The sequence below is a fragment of the Heliconius melpomene genome, chromosome 10, assembly GCF_056956725.1.
Source record: "Heliconius melpomene rosina isolate 202511_hmr_F chromosome 10, ASM5695672v1, whole genome shotgun sequence".
Classification (NCBI taxonomy): Eukaryota; Metazoa; Arthropoda; class Insecta; order Lepidoptera; family Nymphalidae; genus Heliconius; species Heliconius melpomene.
The window spans coordinates 9,566,559-9,591,179 of record NC_140398.1 but is presented as its reverse complement, the minus strand read 5'-3'; the positions used below and the strand labels follow the sequence as shown (position 1 = coordinate 9,591,179).

The window sequence follows — 24,621 nt, the reverse complement described above, 5'->3', positions numbered from 1 at the left end:
ACCCGGGCTGCCCGCGTGGCAGGCGAGCATTCTACCACTGAACCACCGATGCGTGTAAGGCAGGCGGGCGCGGCGGACTCGCTTGTATAAGCATAACGTCGCGAGGCGCGTTTCGCAGCAAGGATTTTTTGATATTGTAACAACTTCTAAAGTACTTATTAAAATGAAAAACAGAAAAGACAGTTTTGATCTACATTAAATGGCCAACGTAACTAATATACTTATTTATATGCTGAGAGTAAGGGATAAGTGAAACTTGACTCGATACAGTTGATGTGTGAACGGCGTGATGTTTCAATAATTAAATGCGTTTTTCTCTAAAACTATTCGCAATTTCGAAATAGTTTAAAAAGCAAATTTTATCTTCGTTTAACGTAGAAATTTAATAAAGTATTTTAAAGGATAAGGATTAATACCATTATGGAAAAATATCTCTCACAATAAAAAATATGTTGAAATTACTATTTTTAGACAGAAATATGATCACTACACGTTATTCTTAAAAGATACGAATATGACTTTGTTTTATAAGATAAAGGATAGGATAATTTACATAAGAATGTACAAATAATAAACTATATATAAACGTTCCCTGAGAAATATTCGACCTAATGGTGAAAACTGCATCCAAATCCGTTGGGTGGTTTAGAAGAAGAAGAGTTAGAAAGTTCAGACAGACACAAAAAGTGACTTTGTTTTATAAGATATAGGATAATAAATCAGTACATTGATTCTCTAATTTAATAAAAGTATATTCTGAATCAGTACATAATGTGTCTGCATATTAAATGCTCTCTAAAAAGTGTTATAAAAAAATGTAATACAATTGCTCAGCGTGATAGGCTTTTCACATTGATATATTAAAATTAAGGATCTTAGACATTTGATGAAAGACCTAGGTAGATCACCTAAAGTTAAACTTTAGTAACAAGGAAATGATATAATTAACAAAAGTTTTGGTAAACAGTTTTCGTTAAAAATTATGAAATATTGGAAATTGAGTCCGTTTTGGTATAGGTATATATATAATAAGTATTAAGTACATACTTTTATAATAAATTTAAGTATAAAAAATTGACCAAGAAATTTATGCTATAACTTACACGACTTAAACTGTGGTCTGGCTTAGGTAAACTACGTATAGCAAATTCTCGATCACAAACTTTACTCAAAGTCGGACGTTGATAGCGTTGTACTGAATCTAGTTTGTCGCAGTATTAAGATGACCCTCTCACAAACTATTGATTTAACTTTATAATAGGCTTTGAAAGGAAACAACAAATCCGCCCGCCCCTATATTCTATAATGAAATATAGTGTATAAAGGATTTAATTAATATCGTACATCGTCGTAGCGCAATGGAAATAAATCATTAATGCAAGCAGGTTCAAATACTGTGTGGTATATATCTATTAAAAATTTATTAAAGGTATAATTATATAAATGTAAAAAACTGTTTGCTTTAGAATTTGTAGCTCTTTCATGAATAAAACCACTGCACCAATTTTAATAATTGTTCAATAATATATATTTATTTTCAATAAAGTCTTTTACCAAACAATTTTTTTATTGATTACCCGTATGCTGATTAAAAGTAACAAGTGACTATATTCCTTTTGATCAAACAATCAAAATAAAAGCTTTTAAAAATATAACATAATTTCCATTATAATTATAGCAACGCTTTGTTAGTGGGACTGTAAAATCGACTTGTCATTTCCTCGAGTGGGGAAATCGTTATTTAAATATATTTTTTTTTCTTTGCTCTGGTGTCGAGGCAAAGCGCGGCGTTGAGTTCCGCAACTCAACACAATGTCTACAGAATTCGGTGGAAAAGGAATTGAGGAATGGAATGTCTTTACGCTAGGTTCCCTCTGTGTACCCTGCTGTGTGCGGGATATAGCGTGAAGCTGATTTGTTTTTATTTAACACTTTGTTAGTAGCATTTTTATATTTGTTTTATCTTTTTACTTCCTTGATCGTTCTCAATAAAAGACGCAATTAACTTGGATCTTTAACGAAGTAGGCGTGGTCAAAGCTACGTGATAGTGTTTTTAACTTACTTCCTACTAAATGTATGTGTAAGGAACGTACTTTGAATGAGAAAAACCTCTTATTTTTTTATAAAAGTTAACCAGCCATCATTTTGTTGTGCCTCTGTCAAGATAATTTATCTCGAGGTCGCGTGGAGGTAATTAATAATCAAGATGAAATTAATATCAAATGAATATTTTTCTGCTCCCTTGAATCACAAAAAAAACAAGCTTCTTAGTAATTAAAAGATACGAGCATTTATCTACTACGTATACGAATCCGACTCGCACTTGACAGATTTTTATTATTTAGCTATTCTTACTTTAAATGGCAATAGGATTATTCTTTATTGATGAAAAATATAATAAATATTGAACAAATACAAATATATAACAACACTACAAATAACAATAACTCACGATTGTGCAGAACTTATTTTATTCCATCTAAAAGGGGTTATAGAGTAACGTTATAATATTTCACAACCAATAATATATGGTTATAGTTTTTCCTGTAATATACAACCAGCAGTTGAGGTCACATTGGTCGAGTTTGGATTCGATTTCCACTAGATTTGTTCTGAAAGCCGATGTGCAAAGAAAGGTTTGGGCGCCTGCCAAATGTTATTCGGCTGTTTCGACGCTCTAATTTTTTTACTTATTATTATGACCTGTGACATTATACTACTATATGTGCTTTTAAAAATAAATATAGTGACGTCATAAAAATCGATTTTATAAGGGTGCCCTGTAATGAATGGACAATACAAAATAAAACATAAAAACAAATATATACAGTTTGTAAGTTTCTACACCATAGATATATCTTTCGGTTATTCGGTATTATAATATTCAACAAATATTTTTTGGAAATTCCTACTAAACAAGAACAAGCAACTTGAATAGAAAATTATAAATTTAAAGCTTAAATACAAACAAGTCGTGTGGAAAAATACACCATTGCCCGTTTGAATATTTTAAGTAAACAAACCCATGTTTGCTATGTAACGCATATTATTTGTATTTACAATACAAATACTTTAACAGTTTAAGTAAATTTTATGTTGAAAATATTTTGACTCAAATTAAATGTGACCTTTTTATCATAAATTTAACTTATATATTTAAATTTATTAAACAAATTAACGATGATCCCACAAAGCGTTACCAAATTGGGTCCATGTCCAATGATTTAACACAGAATTCTCTCGCACAAAGAGATTTCGAAATAAGCAAGCCAAATTCAATATTCTGTAAAAGCTACCGCGCGAAATTGAAATGAAGGCTTTTAATCCTTTCCTATCCCTTCGTTTTTTGTATAGTTTTTGCTGTACATTTTTCAATAATTCTATTTCGTATTCAATATGTACTATATGACATGAAAAAGAAATTAGTTCCACAAAAAATAAGTAAAAGATGAGAAACTTAAATTTTGAAATTTCACGCCTTAATCAGTACATAACAGGGTCGGATTGGGATCCTGGGAACCCAGTGTTAAAACACTCCGTTACCATTAAGACACTTCCGTTCTTTCACTTTCCGCCCAATGTAGAATTAATTAAGCTTTAAATTAAATAAAACAAGTGAACTTGACATTTTTATAGCAGTTTGTACATTGTCTACTATCATGATATCATCGTCATCATCACAAGTCCTACCTACGTATTTTTATATGTATAGCAAAAAAACTTTTGATTTAAAAAAAGTATATCAAAATATATGAAATTTATAACAAAAGTAATACTGTAGCAATATTTTATAATTCAAAAAACTTTGTATTCAGATAAGTTATTCGCTGAGTGTAAGTTTGTAAAACTTCAGTTCTAACCGATGTAAAAGGGAATACGACGAGGGAAATGGTAGAAACTCGGTCAATGATAAAATGGGACAGGAAAATAAGGATAACTAATATTGTTGTTGTATAAGATATTATAATAAAAGTTGTTCGGGATGTTCAGCGATGTGAGGCGTAATATATATGAATTATACAGCGCTTGTGCGCTCTGCGTTCGTAATGGATTTCTATTATATAACGTGATGCGGCTTCGAGACTGTTTCCTTGATTGGTCTATTGTTAGGCTACCTCCCTATGTCACATTTTGAGAATATTGATTGAGATACAGACTAAAATACTTATAGTTGTAGTATTGATATGTGATCTGTGATTTTGTGCTTTCTTCACGCGGCGTCGAGCGTGCCAGTTGAGTAAAAAGTAAATCAGCTTCACGTTTTATCCCGCAAACAGCACTCTATTGAGGGAACGTAGTGTAAAGCCACACCGTTGCCCACTTTCCACCGAATTTTTTGAGGCATTGCGTTTTGATTGGCAGATTTCAACGATCTTTTGTTTGTATGTCTGTCTTTCAGTTTATCCGGGTCAATCTCTGAATTAACTGAGTCGATTTTTATGGAACTTTCACTGGAATATAGAGGAGGTTATGAATCAACATATATCCAAGCTTTTTATCCCGAAATTCCCGTGGAAATAACCACGTATTGCGCACGCGATTAATACCTATGACAATTTTTCATATCTATGACAATTTTTGCGAGCAAAAGAAAAAAACAAAAGTTAAAATAAATTATAATAAATTTATCAAAATAATCAACCAAATTTCTTTAATCACACTTAAATAATATTAAATAAATAATTAATCGTAAAGTTAAAGGCGGCGAAACCGCGGGCCTTTAGTTATGGGCAAAGTGCTATAGTTTTTACAAAAGTGCCATTTGAATGTTATTTTGCTTTATTGGTTAACGAACCTGAGACAGTTCATTGACATTGACATTATAAAGATCGTGATAATCTATAAGTATAAACCAATATATCACGAGCATACTAATTTTGTTTAATGAAATAGTAAATATATGTACCTATATATTTCGTATATATACACTGAGATATAATACGGATAATACGATTGTTTTTTTTTTTTTTTTTTCATGAAACTATATTTTAACTATATCTGTTTCACGCTGTATCCCGCACACTGTAGGGTAGGCAGAGATGAAAATATTTCATTTCCTCGAGTGGGGATCGAACCCAGAACCAGTCACGTTTACAATCACACACTTGTGCGCCCGTGTCACGACTGGCCACTTATGTTTTAACATTTTTTATTAAAGCACCGACATTATCAATTTACTCGTAACTAAAGAACAAGAAAAAAAAGGAAAAAATCCTAAAATACATACTTCTAAATAAGTATTTGCTTATCTAATTACATTTTCATCGACAAATATCTGTTTTAAAATTTCAATTTCATACATCTCTGAACTACAAGTCTGTATATTGAATATTGACAGGGTTAAAGGTCGAGAGTGCTGAATTTTTAAAAGCTTTCCTGCAAGTAGTCTTGAATCATTCAGGTAATTGGTTAGGGTTCAGGGCAAGCATAATATATACTTCTATATTTATAAATTTCTGAATGTTTTTGCTTATTATTTGCTTTTCATTTTAAAGACTCGTGTTGAAAGAGTCAAATGACATTCGTTCAGTGTTTATATTTATTTTATGAGTGGAATAGATTTTTTTTGTGACAAGCAATATACTTAAGTAGTTTTGTAATTCTATAGAGTCCTATGAATAGAGAACGCAGTACCATTCAGTAATAGCGCCCCATTTTATATAAAAAAATATACAAGATTTATTACATAAAAATTAAACGAAATGGATTTACAAAGATATATTAAATTTGTTCTTATTAAAAATATATATTTTTTCATTGTTTGAATAAAATATATTGTTTATATAGGTTGCAACGGTAGTATTTCTTTATATACGTACTACTTTTAAACCACATAATTTTTTATGCCTTTGAAGGAATAATATGTAAAAATCCTTTAGATAGAATTAAAAGCTACGCAAGCCGCGTGTATATAGTTGTACGTTCAGTGTTCTAACGCTAACCGAAAACCAATATCGATATTTGCTAGTCAATCGGAGCGCAAATCCAGGCTTAGTGTTTTTTAAAACGAATTGATACAAAGGCAAAGTTGTTTTAAGTGTGATGGTGTTGTGAGATGTTATTTATTACTGTTTTACTTATGTTAATAATTATTTTATAATCGTTATTAATCGTTATTAACGTGCATATAATTAATTATAAAAAAAAGATTTGATCTTTTTATATTGCTTTTCAGGTAATTGTTGACAAAAAAATCTTGTATTTTTTCCTTATTATTATTGTACAGAGTTATTGAGGCATCATTTTAATGTTCTATCGACGAAATCTAAGTTGCTTTTAACAATGGTGGGTATTTCTGTTTCCGTTGACCTATAACGGCTTTGTTCGCGATTGTGGTCGGCTGCACGATGCGGAGTATCTACTAGAGAGCATCCATCCAAAATAATAATCCAGAATAGTAAATTCGTGTATCTTTCGTTGATATGACTTAGAAATTTATAGTAAAAAATAGTATCCTAAATAAATTTGTTATCAGAAAATAATAATCAAAATATATTTTATATATATTATTTTATTAATTATATTTCTTTATAAAATAAATTTTGTACAACAAATCTAACACAAATATATAGTTTTATTTCAGTATTATGGTAAGCAGAGGGGACCTGGGAACCAGTGTTAAGATATACTGTTCTCCATTTTTCACCGAATTCTGCAGTTGAATTCCGCCCACCATTATGCAATGCTTCCAAATTAAGCAGAAAGTGAAAATCGAAGATTCTCCTCATGAGAATCGGAGAGAAAGATAATATATAAAAAATAGCTTCGTACATGAACAATTTATCTTATTTGACTGAATATATAAAATATATAAATGTTAAACATGTTACTATGCCCAATTAAATTTAAATACCTATTCAAATAATTCACCGCAACCATCCCATTATTTTCAGCTGGATGCTATCACTGTAGATTAATGGCGGAATGCTGTATTAACTCTATTCAGAGTTCGGTACGGATTACAGATAAGGAGACACAAGTAATGAAGGTATTTCTAAAGCCGAAAATCACGTCGTTCTACCCGTAAGTATCACAATGCCGAAAAAAGTTTTTCTTTAGGTTGTTTTCATACTAATTGGTTTTAGATTATCGTATTTGTATATTGTTTTTTTTTTCATTCTCACTAATTTTGTGAAATAAGCGAGTTTTACTCTTATATTTTATTAGTATATTACTATCTTATTATTAAATTGTTGTTTTGGTTTTAGAAGTAAAATACGTGTTATGTACATGTTACGTAACATACATCGGTTGATATCAACTTGAAAAAGCTTTCTGCCTATGCTACGGTACAAACTGTAATGAATTCTGTATAAAAATCTGCAAAATATTTGTATTTGATATTGAACCACGATAGCTTTTAGTTTAATAAGCACCGAGGCGTTCACGATAGCTACGAAAATGCTGGAAATAAATGTAAAAAGCTATGACCTATATTTTTACTGAGCGTATCCGCGAGACAAATCTGAATACCAAGAAATTTCATTACACGAACTAAGTTGCCAACTCGTTGAGATGTTCTTTATCCGTTCAAGAAGACTTAGCACAGAAACAAAATTACAGTGTTCAACGAATTCTGACAAATGAATGGATTGGAAACCAATTCTGACGATGAAAAGACTTGTGGTGCAAAACATAATCTTCTTTCGCTGGCTTCAGGCGATGGATTAAATGCTGTCTTCAGTGAAGACCTGAAGCTTTTGTGCACGTTAAAATGTTTTTACGTTGCTTATCTTGAAAACTGTCAACTACAGGTGAGTTCTAAATCTTGCAATTTGTTCATATTATGTTCTGTTGTTATTGTAAATGTCGAAGGAGGTAAAAGTTATACTAAAATATTATTATAATAAAATATTAAATCTATACATATACGACTGTATTATACACGACTCACCATTTAAATTTAGAATGAAAGTAAATAGTATGCTTAAATAATAAGTAAATCATAGCGAGTATTGAAGAAAACTAAAAGAAAATATCAAGAAAAATGATAAAAATATCCACTTTGTGAAGATTCTCGTATAATTTAGCGCTTAAATAAATATAAAAGGACTGAATTGCTTAAATTTGGACTGGATATCTAGATTCAATTTAAAAAGTTCTAAAGAAATATAACTTATAAGTTACAAAGATAGAGGCAAAAATAAAATTTCCTATAACTCCGGCTAAACTTATTTTATAGCTTTTAATCTTCAAGGAAATGGTTTCAGAGCCGAGCATAAAATTTTATTTTATTAAGGTAATATTTTATATTTTGTATTTGTACTAACTTTTAAAGCACCTCAAAAAATAATTACTTCCTGAAAAATATAATTTACAGTGTTAGAATTGTAGGATGTCTTAAATATAGATAGAGTGGTGACTATGAAAAATTCTTACTGTATACCAACTATTCACATATAAATACATATTTGATGATAAGATAATTTTGTTGATTCGTTGTGGATTTTTTTGTATTTGTAGACGATTACATATCTTTCTTAAGTCGTAATATAACAAGTCAATAGTTTTAATATAGGTTTTAGGTACATAAATTCACCTCTATAAATTAGGTAAGCAAATGAGTTTTGGTAGATTTCATTTTATCTTTTTATTATAGAACAATTTTTTACGTACTTTGTCTTATATCAGTATGTAATCAAGATTAACGCGAACGAAGAAGTGCTGATGAAGACTTGAAGATTGAAATGTTAATTCACATAATCTTATTTATAACACTTAAGTTATTGATATATTATTAAAAGATAATAAAATAAGACTTTTAGAGAAGAAACTACTTAGCATTCTATGGTTTCACCGTTCAAAGTTGTAGGGCGACGCGATCAGACGCTCACTTGCGATCCTATAGAAATGTGCATTAGAGCTACTTACTCTCTCTACATTTTTCAAATTTAGTTAGATTCGAAGTACTTTCTATAAATTAATGAGTTCTTGACAGTTCGAAATCTTTTAGCAAATTATCGTGATAAAAGATATAAAATGTATATAAATATTTTTTAATAGAAACTAAGGCCTTTCTTTGTTTTATCGCTGGGAAATGCATTTACGAAGACCGCTCGTGCGAATGGCAAATGAAGTCTGCGTTAAGTCCGTTCCGTTAAAAGTACTATGTCATAGCACTCATTTAGGGCTCTGTGACATATATGATTGTTTATTTTAACTTTGCTTACTCACTTTTTATTTTTTTAACGGATTGCATAAAAAATAACTAATAATAAATGTCTATTTCAGCTATTTTGTACATTTACACGTTAAATTTACTATAGATTTTAGTAGTGACCAATTTAACTGTACCTCTTTTAGTTAAAAATATTTTACAATAATCTTTAATTAAAAATGTAAAGTTACACACTGTTCAATTAATTAAAATATATAAAAAGAAAATTAAATTGAAAAGTCTTTATATTTTTATAACATTTGCGTAACAATACTTCTAATAGCGTATACATGATATGTGACACTCGTTGCTAACGTTTAGCTAAATGGATTAACTTTTGTAGGCATTGTGAAGGCTAGAAACCCTTCAAGTAAGTTTACGAACACTATTTATTTGGTAGCAATTCTTGACTTTATAGTTTTTTTCAAGATCAAAAGAAATATTGTTTAAAATTATTAAGGATTTAGATTATTAATTATATTCTTATAGACAAAATTCTTAAAGGAGAAAAATGTTTAATAGAATAAAATGATATTTTATTTATAAATAATTAAAGGAACGGAATTGATATAGGAATAACTTTGAAATAGAAATTATGAAACTAAAAACTTGACATGACTAGCGGCTTATGATGACAAAAACATCTTATAAATGAGTTCGTTGTAGAACAGGAACAGCAGACTACCTTTTTTGCCAGGCGAGGTGCAATTGCTCTTGTTGGATGGCGATTTGGCCTCAGCTGCCGCCATTTTCTCCTTTTCGGACGACATGCTCACATGCAGTTTCCGTCGACGTCCGACCTTACGCTATTCCGCCGTTTTTCATTACTGTTTTAGTTAAAAATACTCGTTAACACTATCGCCGACCGCCTCTAACGGCTCTACACACTATTTTGATGGATAATGAACGATGAGTGATTCCTCATGACTAATTATAATAGCAAATAGCCGACACTTTATTGACAAAACTTGTTCAAAAAATATATATGTTGATTGAGGATGTAGAGTACCAGTTTTTTGTACAAATAAATAAAAAGTTATTTGTTCATGTGATTTCTTTGAATTCTAGAGTTTGTTTAAGACATCACTATGTTAATGTTACTTTAATTTTGCTTTTAAATATTATTCAGAAAATCAATATAGGAAACGTTGGTATGTAAAAACATGTATGTTTAAGTTTACTGGACTTATTTTATAAAAATATGTGATGGTTTACAATGGACTTAACCGAAAAAACGTGTATTACATTTATTTTTTGGTTAAATATTTACTCTAATTAAAAATGATAAAGTAGCTTCATACGTTCAGTTATCAGAAATTAATCATCGAAAAGAAGAAGCTTTAAAAAAGTTAAAATTAATATTAGAAATATAATAAACTCTTTAAAAGTATAGTACTTTTTAATTTAAAATTACATTTTTGAAGTAATTAAAGGTTAGGTTTCAAATGTTAAGCCTTCTTCTTCAAAATAGTTTTTATATATTGGTTTTACACAAAGGGCGGAAGTTTCATTGACATTGTTTATGCGTACTTTATTCAGTTTGAAAAGGGTTGGCTTTTTGCGGGAATGGCGCGTAAAACACATCGTACTTATGTCAATCGTGCCCTAATTTATAAGACCATTTTGTTGACAAATGATTTTTTCAAATTATATTAAAGATTTAAAATATATTATACTATAAAATTACTTAAGCAAAGGTTTCATTTAAAAAAAATATGTATTAGTATTGATTTAATGAAGCAAATTGAAAAATGAGAAAGAGAGAGATTGAACTACTATATTTTTAACAGGAGATATATTGGTTGACGAAATGTTTAGAAATAGATGAATGAAGTAAATGAAAAGAATGTTGCAGTGTATAATTTAATGAATAAAAATATGAGCGAATACATCGATGCGTACAGTACAATGAGTATGATAAATTTCAAACAACCATAACAGAAACAGAGATCGTATGAACTTAACTACTTGCGGAAGGCGCGAAAGCACGTATTCGGCTATGTGCGAGTATCGTCACTGAGCTTAGAAATAGTAAATTTCGGTCCAATCACGCTTACAAACGGATTCTATTGAAATATCGAGAGTATTGAATCGTTGCGCGTGAAGCACATCACCGGGTGGATGTCAACCGTCACGGCACTCGGCACATAACCTGTCAATACGGCATTAGTTACGTAAGCGCGGAGTGCACCTGCACGGGCGGTGCGACCGGCTCGCCGAGCTCTCCCGGGCGGGATCGATGCGGGCGGCGGGCGGCGGCGGAGTGCTGCACCGGGAGGCTGCGCCGCGCCCCGGCCCCGGCGGCGGCCCCGCGCGCCGCGCACGCGCACCCAGCTCGCGCCCGCCCGACGCCGCCCGCCCCGCGCCGCCCGCCCGCGCCCCTCATTTACGATACTCTCACTTTATGTCTGTACTATTTTTTATCTTAGGCGCGCGATTCCTCAAATACGAATTCGACGGTCCTGTATAAGTGAAAGCTGATTGTGGGGTGTAATAGTTTTTTTTTTTATATTATTGAGCTCAGGCTAGCATATCTTTATAAACCGTTGTCTGTGGTAGATATAAAAACCTTCTATTCCTTAAAACCTTTTAAAGTTTCACGCTGTTTCCGTTTAGCGGGGTAGGCAGAGAGGAGCTAGAATTAAGACACTCCGATTCCTACTTTCCGGCAATTTGTTTCCAAGGCATTGCCTGTTGAATGGCGGAACTCAACGCCGCACTGTGCCTTATTGTCAAATTGACGAAAATGAAAGTATTAAATATTTCCGAGAAGGAATCGAACCCATAACCGTCACATTTACAGTCACACCCTTGTGCCACAGGGCCACGAGGACCTATAGTTTTATTTCTTACTTTTAATGTTTAAAAGATTTATAAACGAACGATTTATATAATAAAATCGATTCAGAAATATCTAGGTTTTTAAACGGTTTTTTATATTTTAAGCTCTTAAGAAAAGATATACGGTACGTTTAGCGATAGAATCTTATCTCAGATTGTATCTCAAAATATTTGCTATCGACCTGCCTTGGATTTTTATTCACAGGCTAGCTTGTGTATCCTACTTCACTTAATGATTAAGAATGATTAAAAACTCTCTTTAAGCTAAAGTATTTACAATTTAATTTAAATATTATATAAAGATACTTATGTTACATGTGAAGTACTAATTTATATAGTACAGCAGCATTGTTTGCTACAGGCTGTGTTGACAACGGGTTGTTTGCCGTGGTCCACTGCCAGCATTGCCCAAGTACAATGCGTTGAATTTCAACTAAGCAGTTCAACATAGATAATGAGTATTTAGTATAGAGAGATATCTCTGAGCCACATTTTGGTGAAATAACTATGAAATAAAATATTTTAATATAAGATATGTAATTTTTTTTTAACAATTGATTTTTTAATATAATTATAATTTATCGGTAAGCTACTTAGCGCAAAAGACTTATTAATTATATGATAGGCGGTGAGTTGAACGACGAAAAATCCGGCGGAAAGTGGGTAACAGAGTGTCTTAACAATAGGCTCCCTCTGCCTACCCTGTTATGTGTATACAGCGTGAAGCTGGTTTATTTAGTTTTCAATTGGATTTATATTATATATAAAAAATATATGCTGTTATTTTTAAATTAAATGGATTGACATTTTTGACTATTAGTAGAAAAATGGAGTGCAAAGATTTTAATTTACAAATGAAAAAAACTATATGAGTACATAATAAGTAGGGGCAAATATAGTTTTCAACATTTTATTACATACATATGTACGCTAAGGCATTCAGTTAAAGAGGTCATAACGTAGTTTCCTTATGAACACGAGAAATGTTAGTGGAATGTAAATAAAATTGTATTTCTAATTCACCCGTTCGTAGCGGTTTTTACCACGCCTCGGGGATTTAATGTAACATATTTATTTTACACTGGTATACGATGTTCATATAAATATCTTATTTTAATCTTAATTTTATCATGTTATTTATAGCATTGTAAGGGTAGCAATAAATGTAATCTGTTTGTTTTTCGGCTGTATCCCGCTTATAGCAAGTTATAAAGGGAGATATTCAAGTCGAGTCACACTCGATTCGCCACTTTTCACTGGAATTCGAGGCATTCCGTGTTGAGTGGTGGAACTCAACACCGCACTTTGTGTGAAAAACGGGAAAATAAATTACCCAAAGTAGAGATCCACTTTTCGACCATTTCATTTACAGTCAGGGTTTTTATTTGTATTCGAATAAAATTGTCTTTATCTGTATTTTAAAATTTTTAAGTCAAAATTTCGAAAAAAATATTTTTAAAGTACTCAAGAAGGTATCTATTATGAAAATAAATTTAGTGAAGTCGTTATTTAAATAGTCCAAAGTCTTAATAGTAAAAATTAAACAAATCTGTACTATTTGCCAACCAAAACTTGCTATTATAATATAAGTAGGAAAGTAAGTATAATATAAGTAGGAAAGTAGGAAAGAAATAGCTTTTTCTTAGATTTATTTTCTTGAAAAAAATCTTCTAGTCTTGACAACTAACTAGATTTTTAATAGTAAATAGATTTAACCCAGTTAGGCTACTTAGTTTCAAGCTGAATTCAGCATTTCAGACAATGTGATTTATGCGTGAAATGTATGTACCTTGGAATTGGATTCACATTTAATTAAACGTCGCTTTGAATAATTTAAACGTTTAAATGTCCGACCAGAGCAGCTTAATGAGACAACGAAAGTTCAACGTAATTTAAAGGAAGATGCTTATTTTGGTATAGCACACATTTTTTTTCAGCTTCACTTTGTATCACGCAGATAGCAGGGTAGGCAGAGGGATCTAGTTCTAACACATCGCTCTCCACTTTTCGCCGAATTCTGGCGGTATTGTGTGTTGAGTGGCGGAATTTAACGTCGCGCTTTGTCTCGGTACCACATCGAAGAAATGTAAATAGTAAATATTTTATTTATGGAAAATGGAAAAGCATAAAATAATTAACCTTTTGAATTTTAATAACCAAGTTCATACAGTATTGTAATATATACCAAAGAAATCTTGAATCGGCTTGGCGATGCGTGCATTTTTGGAATTTTAATTACCCGTTGAACTGGGAATTTTACCTTGCAATTTAAATTTCATTTGGTAACTTCTTTCAAAGAGGGGAACAAAGTGTATTCACACTCTGCCTACCCTGTTATATAGGTACGGAATATACCGTGGAGCTGTAAATAACAATTCTTTCAATTTAATGGTCTCGAATGTATCAAAATCATTTAGATATTATATTATTTTAGGAAATTACTTATTTAGATTAATATTTAAAACATTACAATTGAATAGAATAATATTAATATTTAATATATATTATCTTATGCTTTTCAGTGGAATTGCCCATCACTATTTTTTTAAAAAGTTTTTCTTTTAAGAGATTTAATACCTAAGACTATATTAGATTGTGAAGACATGATAAAAATAGATATTTCAGAAAATATATCAAACAGTTATGTATTTAATTATGTTACGACATTAAGACCAAGTTAGTGTTGAAAGTTTTGTGTCGTTTCGTTAGCAGGTTATATACAGGCGCTGGGCGCTGTCCGTCGCATGCGAAAATAGATGTTTTATTTTTTACATCAGTTTTTACATCAGTACCGGGGGGAATTATGAGGGCACAACGGCGGAGAAGTTATCGAACCCACCTCATCACGGCTTCAGCTCGCTTTTTATTATATAGACACTCTTGTCATAAGATAAAATATTAAAAAAAGTAATTTGTTTTAAAGTAATGAAATAGACCATTCGCCACGTGCTGTAGAGCAGCATTGTAGAAATGTGAAAATATCTTCTATTATGCTCCAGCATTACTACAGTGTAGTGGAGTGGGGTGGAGTTACACAGATATAACAATTGATAGTGATATTTAAACTTACTATTTATTAAGACATACGTGCTCTTATTTATTGAAGTATCATTTTATATACTAAGTTAATTAAAAATCCTCTAACTTCATATAGCTTATGAGTAAATCATGTGCAACAAACAAAATTGAATAGAAGATATTCTGAAGTTCATGATTGCGTGGCTTTGAAGACTTTTGTATTAAAGTGAGAAAAATCGATAGACATACATGGATACAGATATAAATTGGTATATTAATGCAACCGAGGATAAATCTATTCAGCGTTGTTGGCTAGTTGTAAATCTACAAAGAATGATTCCGATCTGACCTCTTAGCATCCATCTGTGGTTTTCGCGGTTAGACCAGTTGTCAAAGGTATACAGGCATCTAACCGTAACGACTGCTGTTGAGGTGAGATCAACAGTTCGGGACTAAGACTTATGTGTTTGGTAAAACGGAGAGAATCTAAACCATAGTACCCTTAGCAGCAAGCTTTGCTTTTTTACGGAGAAAATGATAGCACTGCAATAATATTTTTTTTAGCATTTATGTAACCTTTATTGAGTATCACTAAAGAATGAAAATATGACTGAAGAATATAATTTCAAGAACAATAATGACTCTGTTATAAGCCTCGAAAGAAATAATCTTTATACGCAAGCACAATCACGATTACTTAAACCCAACTTAGAAGCCGTTGCAAGAGCCATACTTATATAAAGACGTATTATCCACGGTTACTTTATGGTGGATGATAGCCAGGGTGGGCAGGGTGGCTCTGTTAGTGTTTATCATATTCACTTCTTTATTTTTAAAATAAAAATATTGTGGTACGACACAGATATATGTGTATGTTCTTTAGTTTATTCTTCGTTTGGGTAAGTTAATGGTATGATCCAGATACCATACTATACTATTTTTTATTAAATATTTGCTTATGTTTTTTTTATTCTTAACTTATACCCAATTTTCCAAGGGAGTTTTGTAGCTTTTAAGATGTAATGTCATAGTTACGCTTGCAAGTATTAAGTGAGACAAATTTTGAAATTATTTATTTTAAATTATTATTATAAACTAGCGGACCCGGACGCGGCTACGCCTGCTTGAAATATAAGAATATAATTTCTATAGATATATAATTTCAATCTAGATAAAATGCTAAAAGTGACTATTATATTTATTTTCATAAGGATGAATATCAAAATGACGCGGTAAGGAACGCGGTCGCGTAGCGACGACGGTTGTTATTAACATGGCAGAATAAATTGCATGTCAAATTAGAAAGTATTTTAATTTATTAGTATATATGTGTAATGCAGCTTTCATACAAAACAAAAACAAAGTAAATCGGACCAGTAGATCCAGAGATCTTAGCGTTCAAACAAACAAACAAACAAACAAACTCTTCCGCTTTATTATATTAGTATAGATAGATTATTAAACAAAATACGAGTAATAGCAATATATATTTTTTTCATTGATCGCGAACTTTTGGTGTTAATTACGAAAATTTCTAGACATCGATGAACGACACATAATTGACTAAAGAAAATACAAAGGCAGAGCTAATTTATGAAATATAAAATTGAGAGACAATGAAAATTATGAGGAGGTCGCGATGCTTTTGAAATCATGGAGACATTTAGGTCACAACGGGGGAGCGTCTCAGTTTCGTATTGATTTATTGGAAATCACTTGAGTTTTTATAAAAATAACTCACTAACTAATCTCAAATGTAAGTACCAGTAGTTGTGGCCAGCAACTTTGGGTGAAATTCAAAACGATAATCCCGTTTTTTCTCGTTCGTGTAGAAATTTTGGGAACTCCTCTCTCAGTGCTCCCCTACATTCCTCAAGGACCCACCATACCAAATTTCATCTTTCCACGCTGCGTTTTCACAGAGTTTTGTTTGTGCGTTGTCTGTCAGCCACACAGTATTTCGTTACTAAGTTTTATATTTAGAATAATAAAATATATATTTAGTATATAGATAAGTGGCGATTGGAAAACCTTGTTGATACAATTTAATAATAGATTTTTTTTTCTTTTGCAAGTTACTTTGTACGCCATGTGTGAAATAGATTACTTTGACAAGGCTTCATTGTTGTAGACATAGGAGGATTTAAAGTGAGCTTATATTATGAGTCAATTTTATTAGTTCTGACCGTCGTGGCGGCATAGGGAGTAACGATAAATCCATCCCAACGGTTGTGGTTCAATAATATGACTTATTTAGGTTATTTGTCAACAATATAACATATGTAGGTAGATGGCCAATTGGATAATTTTAGCGACAGGCCCTAATTTGGTAGACGGACAATACAATAATATTGAAAGGGTTCCGTTTTTTGAGGTACGGAACCCTAAAAATTAAGAAATAGGCTATTTCAAAGAGGATTTATTTATTAATTACATAATCTGTTGTCTATAATCATCACCATTCATATAATTTTTGTTGTTTTAATATGAATATTAGAGATACCTAGTTTCACATTTGATTCCATTTTTATTCCTAAAAACATTAATTAATAAGTGTTTACATTTTTTTATAAATTACAATTTCATACAGAATCATTACTTTTATGTCTCAGCTTATACAGAAAATCCGTAGTATAAAATCATATTTAGCTTATTTATATTCCGAAAAGGTACAATTTGTATTTCATGCAAATGCTTATATCTCGCTTTGGCTGTTACATGAGCAATCATGGCAATCGAGAAAGTTTCGGCACAATAAAACCCTCACCAGTCACCTGCATTACACAAGGGAAATGACTATAAAATTGAGTTTTCCCACATTTCATTGTTATGAATTTCGTGAAACTTTTGAAAAATAAATGTTCTTTTAATTATGAACCCTATGTTTGTACACATTGTTTTTATGCTAGAAGTTCTGCACAAAATTGAAATTTCCATTACGGCGTCCAAGCGGCGCAAGTTCTGATTCTTTTTAGGTAATGTGTTAAAAATTTTCTTCTTTAAAATGTTTGTTACTATTAAGCTTATTAATTATAAATTATTATAATTAGTATATTATTTTAAAAATAATATACTAACTTATAAGACTCCAAACGCGTGAGCCCTAGATAAGACATAAAGCCATCGGTCCCGCGTGTGACTTTCTCAATCCTGTCGGATTATCGTGATTTTATTGTGTGCTATAATATATGAAGTAACTATGTGTTTCGTTTAAACTTTTGGAAATTATCATATTCCTGACGCACCATTAGACACAAGCCATTTCGTATATCACAAAAAATAAACTTTTATTATGTATAAAAGTAGAATATATGTTATTCAAGTTCTTTTCAGGCACATTTTTTTTCATTTATTTATTATCATTTCGTTTTGTCAAGTCTGAGATTTGTAAAAAAAAGGAGATTTTGTACACCTGTTTTAATTATATAGTTACGCAAAATTGCGTCGCTTATGGGCACACGTCGGCGAAAAATATAGCAGACATTACCGTCGTGCCGTGATTTGTAGCTGACGTAAACCTGTGAATATAAAGAGTCGACGTAGAGTTAAGCTTTCGTTTAGCCTTATAAGAGGGTTTCACGAAAATATTTTTTTCTTAGAGCAATACCAAATTTTCTTTGTTTACCCTACTTATATATGTACTTTATTCATCATGTGCTAGGCGGAAATATCGTACTCGTACTGAGTAACACGCATTTTGTCTTAAGCAGTGTTAAAAATATAACCAAGTGAATGCTTAATCCACAATCATTGCAAGTAATTATTATTGTGACCTTCTTTTTAGGGTTTCGTACCTTAGAAGGTAACGACGGAGCCCTTATTACTTTGTTGTCGCTCTGTCCAACTCGCACTTGACCGGTTTTTTTGTTTTAAATTTACTTAATATTCCTTTTCTATTTTAATTTAACCTTGTATTTAAGTTAACCATGGCTGAAAAACTGGAAAATTGAAAGAATTTTATCTTCTTCTTTTGAACACAACGTAAGCAGTCAACGGGTAGTTAAGCTGAACGTACTTATTTTGTTGTAAACGGATTTTGTTTTTCAAAATATTTTTTTTTGCATTTTCTATGTTCTCGATTTTTTTTCGATTAAATCTTAATATACCTTATTAGGATTTAAGCTTAAGCTTAAAAATATTTTAACCCCTTACATTCTATAAAGATCGAACCGTCGCCCTCTGATGTAGTAACTACTAGTTACTACGCCAAAAGGCCAGTAATTAGCCAAATAAATACAAAAAAATATATTTAACGTATATTTTAAGTTCAAATATTCTGTTATTTCTTATTTTTATAGCCTTATTCTCGACGAACTGTCGAATTCCTGAATATAGCATTATTAATTACTGCTCCCCCATCAAAATCACATTAAAATTCTTCGTTTTTATAAAGAAAATGTTCTATATTTTTAATAGGAGCTTTAAATCAAAATTTTATTGGTTTATTTACGAGTGCGTTTGTACTTCGTGAATGACGCAGTAAATTATAACTTTGTAGCTACTGTATTTAAAAGTCGTGAACGTTTATAAATTTTACAATTTCAATTTCCATTCTGTTGCCAATAACATTTAAAGTGGTTTGGTTTAATTAAAGGGTGCGGACAGTGGACGTAGAGTTTTTGTAGAGCACTTCAAAGAGTTACCTGTTAATTAAACCCTTCCATACTAACAAGGACGTCACTGGGATTGTCCGTTTGTTTCGAAAATGATGTCAATTTTTTTTGTGGCTTCCGTTTTGTTATAGATAATTTTATTAAAGTTTGTTATTGTTGTAGGTAAAATGATAATATAGGTGGCAGTTGTAATTATTTTTAATATAGCTTTAAATATTGCTTGGTTATACAGAGGAAGCCTGGTGTTAAGACACTGTTTTCTGTTTGCCACCCAATTTTCGAGATACTCAACACGTAATGTTGAGTTGCGGAACTTAACACCACGATTTTTCTTTGTACATGAGCGAGAAAAAGAAAATAATTAATTACCCCGCGTGGAAATGGAAGCCACAACGCTCAACGACACGTGCCACGTCCACGGTTGAATCAATAGGTTTGTAACGATGTTGAACTAATTAATATGCAAGTACAAAATATACGAATTCCTATAAAACGCGCGATCAAATATTCTGTAAACGAGGCGTTGATAAAATATGTAACGGGCACGCTGCCGGTCGAGCCTACTTTAAGCAGAAATTTCTGCGGCTGAATGCTTATGATGTTCTCTCATATGTATGGAAATGGTGGCTAGGTAACAGTCTGTATATAACTGTAAGAAAAGCAGGTAACATTTTTATGGATATTATCTAAATGTGTATATGAAAAGTACGTGTAAAAAATCGATCACAGAAAGTATTGATATTCCACTTATGGTATATAGCTAGAACTTGCAAAAATATTTGTATCCCCTACACAGCAGGGTAGGCAGAGGAACCTAGTGTGAAGACGCTCCTCTCCCATTGTTTCCACCGAATCTTGGAGTCGCTGCCTTTTGCCAGAAGGCCTTTTGTAACTGCCTAACTTTCCGGCAAATTATGAAGGTATTGAGTCGAGTGGCGGAATTCAAAACCGCGCGTTGCCTCGGTAACAGAATGAGGAAATGAAAAGATTAAATATTTAATTTCTTCGAATAAGAAACGAAATCACGTGAGCTTACAGCTGTGTGCCCATGCGCAACTACTAGCCTCTGAATGCTGACTGAATTTATTTTGTATAATATATTCCAACTATTCATTTTATAGTACCTGCCAATCTTCCCCTCCTATTTTCAAGAAAAAAATATTAATGTAAGCGAGAAACGTCGATTTTTACAACACTAAAAAAAATGTCAAGCTCATAATAAGAATAATGACTTAGGAAAATAGAGCAAGGCCGACGTAAGGCTGAGATAAATTGCCTCATCTTATTCTTATTCATTGTTGAGCGCGCGGTTTTCCTTATAATTTAACGTTAAAGTATAATGATATTGGTGTGTAAAACCTAAAAGCAACAACCGACATAATATTTTATAGCTACAAAAAAAGAGCTCTCTTCTTAGCTTTTGAAAACTGCTAAATTTAAGGAAATCTATGAAAATAAGGGTTTATGTTTGTGATTAAAAAATATTATAAAACATATTATTTATATGAACAATATTTTAGATTCGTGTCCTATTTAAAAATCTTTCACATTTCTATAAAAATTCTGAAACCTGTCATGTATAATTTTTTAGGACTATAGCAAACACAGATACAAATAAGATGGATATAGTAGTTAATTGATTTTTGACAAATATAAAGGATATAAAAAACAATTGTAATTTAACTATTTATATCTTACCGATTTATACTCTGCTTTGAAAATGAAATCGAGTGGATCTCATATCTCAAAAATAAATTAATCGATTTTGATGATAAATATTTTTAAATAGGTACTCAAATATTCATATAATATATATTCCAATTGACTTGATTATTAACACATATATGCTCAAACTGACAATAATTTTTTTGAAGTCGGTCAAAAATATGATGACGATGATATATATTTCACTATCATAGTGAAAGAAGAAGTAAAAGAAGACGAAGTACTATAAGAAGTTGCCCGTATTGAATATTTTTCATCATCACGTTTTTCATTTAAGCAAAAAATAATTTTAGATCAAAGCCAGAACGTCAAGACGGCATTCGTCCTTTTAATTAATTGTCCACTCAGAAAACAAAAGACGTCATTAGGCAGTTCGCTACTCGCTAGTATTTTCAGGTGTCAAATTGTTTAGAAATAAAGTACTCTTACAAACAGGAGCGATGCCGAAGCGTTCGCCGGCGGCTTTTATAAAAATCTTTTGTTTGATGTTTGTGTTTGAATTTCTATTATTAACGAGATTTAAGTTTGATATAATTACTAGCATTCAATTTATGTATAATAATTTAGTTTCATATTTTTAAATGTTGCTTTCATACGTGGGATAGCATGTAGCTGGGAACGAGTTGGTTGTGGGTTCGAATTCAACTTGGGGTAATGATGACATTTCAATTATACATTTCTCCATCGGCGGTCTTGTGTTACGGCAGTTAACGCAGAATGTGTGGAATTTAGAAGGAACATAATTATACAAAAAAAAACAACAATAATAACACTTGGCCGTATAACGAGTTAAGTTACTGTCAGATTTAATATATGAATATGGAGAGAAAAAAAAGTATGTCTTATATAATTATAACACTATTATTTAAGTTATTTAAGTCCTATATAACATTATTTACGTCTTCTTTGTTTCGTGAATATAGAAAAAGTAATAATATTCCTAATAATAAATAGATATCTGTGATAATTATATGTTGAAAAATATAAGATACGGCTACATTTATACAAAAAGTTGGTTTCGAAGTAATAAATGAGGGACATTAATATCCGCTATCCCTGCGTGCGGTTGGCATTAGCAAAAATAATTAATATCGATTCTTACATAATATATTCTCTGTACAGTTGTTTAATTATATTATAAATTATCAGTTTCACGCAACAGTAAAGTCTTTGATATCTCTGAGCTCGAACCCTACTCGGGGGAATAGTTAAAAAAAAAAATATTTACAAAAGTAGGCGCAGGCGCAGTACTATTGCCTTAGGCACTAGCCTAAGGTCTTTTGCCAAATACGAATAAAGACTATATATAGTAAGCTTGCGTGGTTTTATTTTTTTTAATTTGCGAATATTTTTTATTGTTGTTTTACTTATTGTGGCAAATAAATGAAACAGGTCAATGAATTGTTGCTTTAAAATATTTGTGTTTCGAAAGCTTATGTCCGAACAATGTGCTTGTTTTATTTTGTACACTTGATAAATTTGATGAATGACACTTTAACCGCATTAGAAGTTATCATAGGAATATCAGTGAAGGCAGATTTTTCAACTGAATCAATCAATTATTATTATTATTAATTATACATAAAACCTACTTCAAAAAACGTAAAATATCTTTAATAGTAATTTTTAATATTACACAAAATTTGCTAAATCAATAAATTAATACTGTGGCATAAAAAATATTTTCATAAAACTTTTATTGCTTAGTTTGAAGTTTCTATTTCACATTGTTATTAAGAACCAATAGAGTTGGTAGTTATGAAGTAGGCCGCCAACAATATTTCACTGAAATAAAGTATGTCATTAGGTTTTAAGCCTGGCCTGGTCTAGTGGTTGTTACAATTTATAAATAAACCATTGTATTCGATGTTCATGCATGAAATTTGAATTCGCGGCTCTAAGTTTCAATGATAATGGGTAAAAAATGGAAATAACTATAAAGATGAAGCAAACGAATAAAATAAGTGTCTAATGTTATATTCGTATTAAATAAAAATGATGTCTTTGTAAAAATAAATATTACACTTTAACTAGATAACAGTAATCTTTTAGTAAGATATCGCATTAAACTGAAAAATATTGAAAGAAATAAAATCGGTATCTTTGTATGTGTTATCAGTTTGGTGATATAAATCCGACTAAATATTGTTTTGCTTACTATCTGCAAAATAAATTAAGTGTGAATGAAAAGATGTTAATTTTATTATAACGTTATTTTACAGATTAGGTTAAGTTCAGTTCTTTTTTTACTTTAAGGGTAGGTACTCGGGGCCTGTAGGTACTTAGATACTCTAACGTCACGAAGAAATAAGATTATGATTTTTTTAGAGATTTACCTTCCAAAATCACACTTAAACTTAAATCCCGCTATGTTTATTATAAGTTAGAAAATTTTGAGGTGACCTTGGCGAACTGTCAAGTTTCGATGAAGTATGCAAATTACATTTTAGTCAAATGCCTACAGAGTGATATTTAATTTTAAACAAATAACCCTATTTAAGCTAACGAAAGGTCAAAGTTCATTAACAGACGATCTCGGTAAATTCGATTATAAAATTACCTACTAGACCCACCCGAAATACTATAGGACTCAGTCGTCGTACATGTATATCCTTTAATCTTATTATTTTAATATGGCTTTACGCTATTGCTTTACACTTTTGTATTTTAATTATATTAGGTACTAGCGACATGCTCGCGGCTTCGCCCGTTTGATCTACACGATTTTTTATTTACTAACCTTAAAGTGTCTGTTTTTTGTTTAGATGCTAAGAGATAAATGTTGAAATATTTGGTGTTGGGAACATTATAATTACTTAAAAGTTTTTTTTTCATAATAACAAAACTATAGAGTTGTCACTACAACCATAATAGATAAAAAAAAAACAAATAATAAGACATGCTTACTATTAAAGGTTTATAAAATTGTCACTTACATACCTTCTTTCCTGATTTTGATAGTCCTTAAATTTAAAAACTCATTGGGAGGTATACTTATCTACGTACCTGAAACAAGTAAAATATTTATTAATTTCTGTCATTCTCGTTCAGTTCTGTCATTCTATACACAATGTCTTCAGAAGTCGGCGGAAAGTGGGGAACGGAAGTATCTTAATGGGAACGGAGTAAACACTGTGTACTTAACACTGGGTTCCCAGGGGCCTCTGCCCACCCTGATATGGAGGAATTTATTTGAATGTTGTATAGAAAAAAAAATCTGGCACGAATCTATATTATATGAGTATGTAAACAATTTAATGAATAAA

General features: G+C 31.3%; 1 protein-coding gene across 9 annotated transcripts in view; it reads right to left on the bottom strand.

Annotated features, from left to right (window-relative positions):
• The window catches only part of kcc (solute carrier family 12 member kcc), a 257,609-nt gene that overhangs the window by 26,837 nt on the left and 206,151 nt on the right, over window positions 1–24,621 (bottom strand). Inside the window, exons 1-2 of one of the 9 annotated variants that reach the window (XM_085192265.1) lie at window positions 11,350–11,427; window positions 9,844–9,985 (exon numbers count right to left, since the gene is read on the bottom strand). The exons of 7 other annotated variants lie outside the window; for them this stretch is intronic. In XM_085192265.1, the coding sequence (XP_085048391.1) occupies window positions 9,844–9,928 (85 nt within the window). In that variant the 5' untranslated portion in view covers window positions 9,929–9,985; window positions 11,350–11,427. One more of the 9 variants, XM_085192266.1, reaches the window with a different exon arrangement.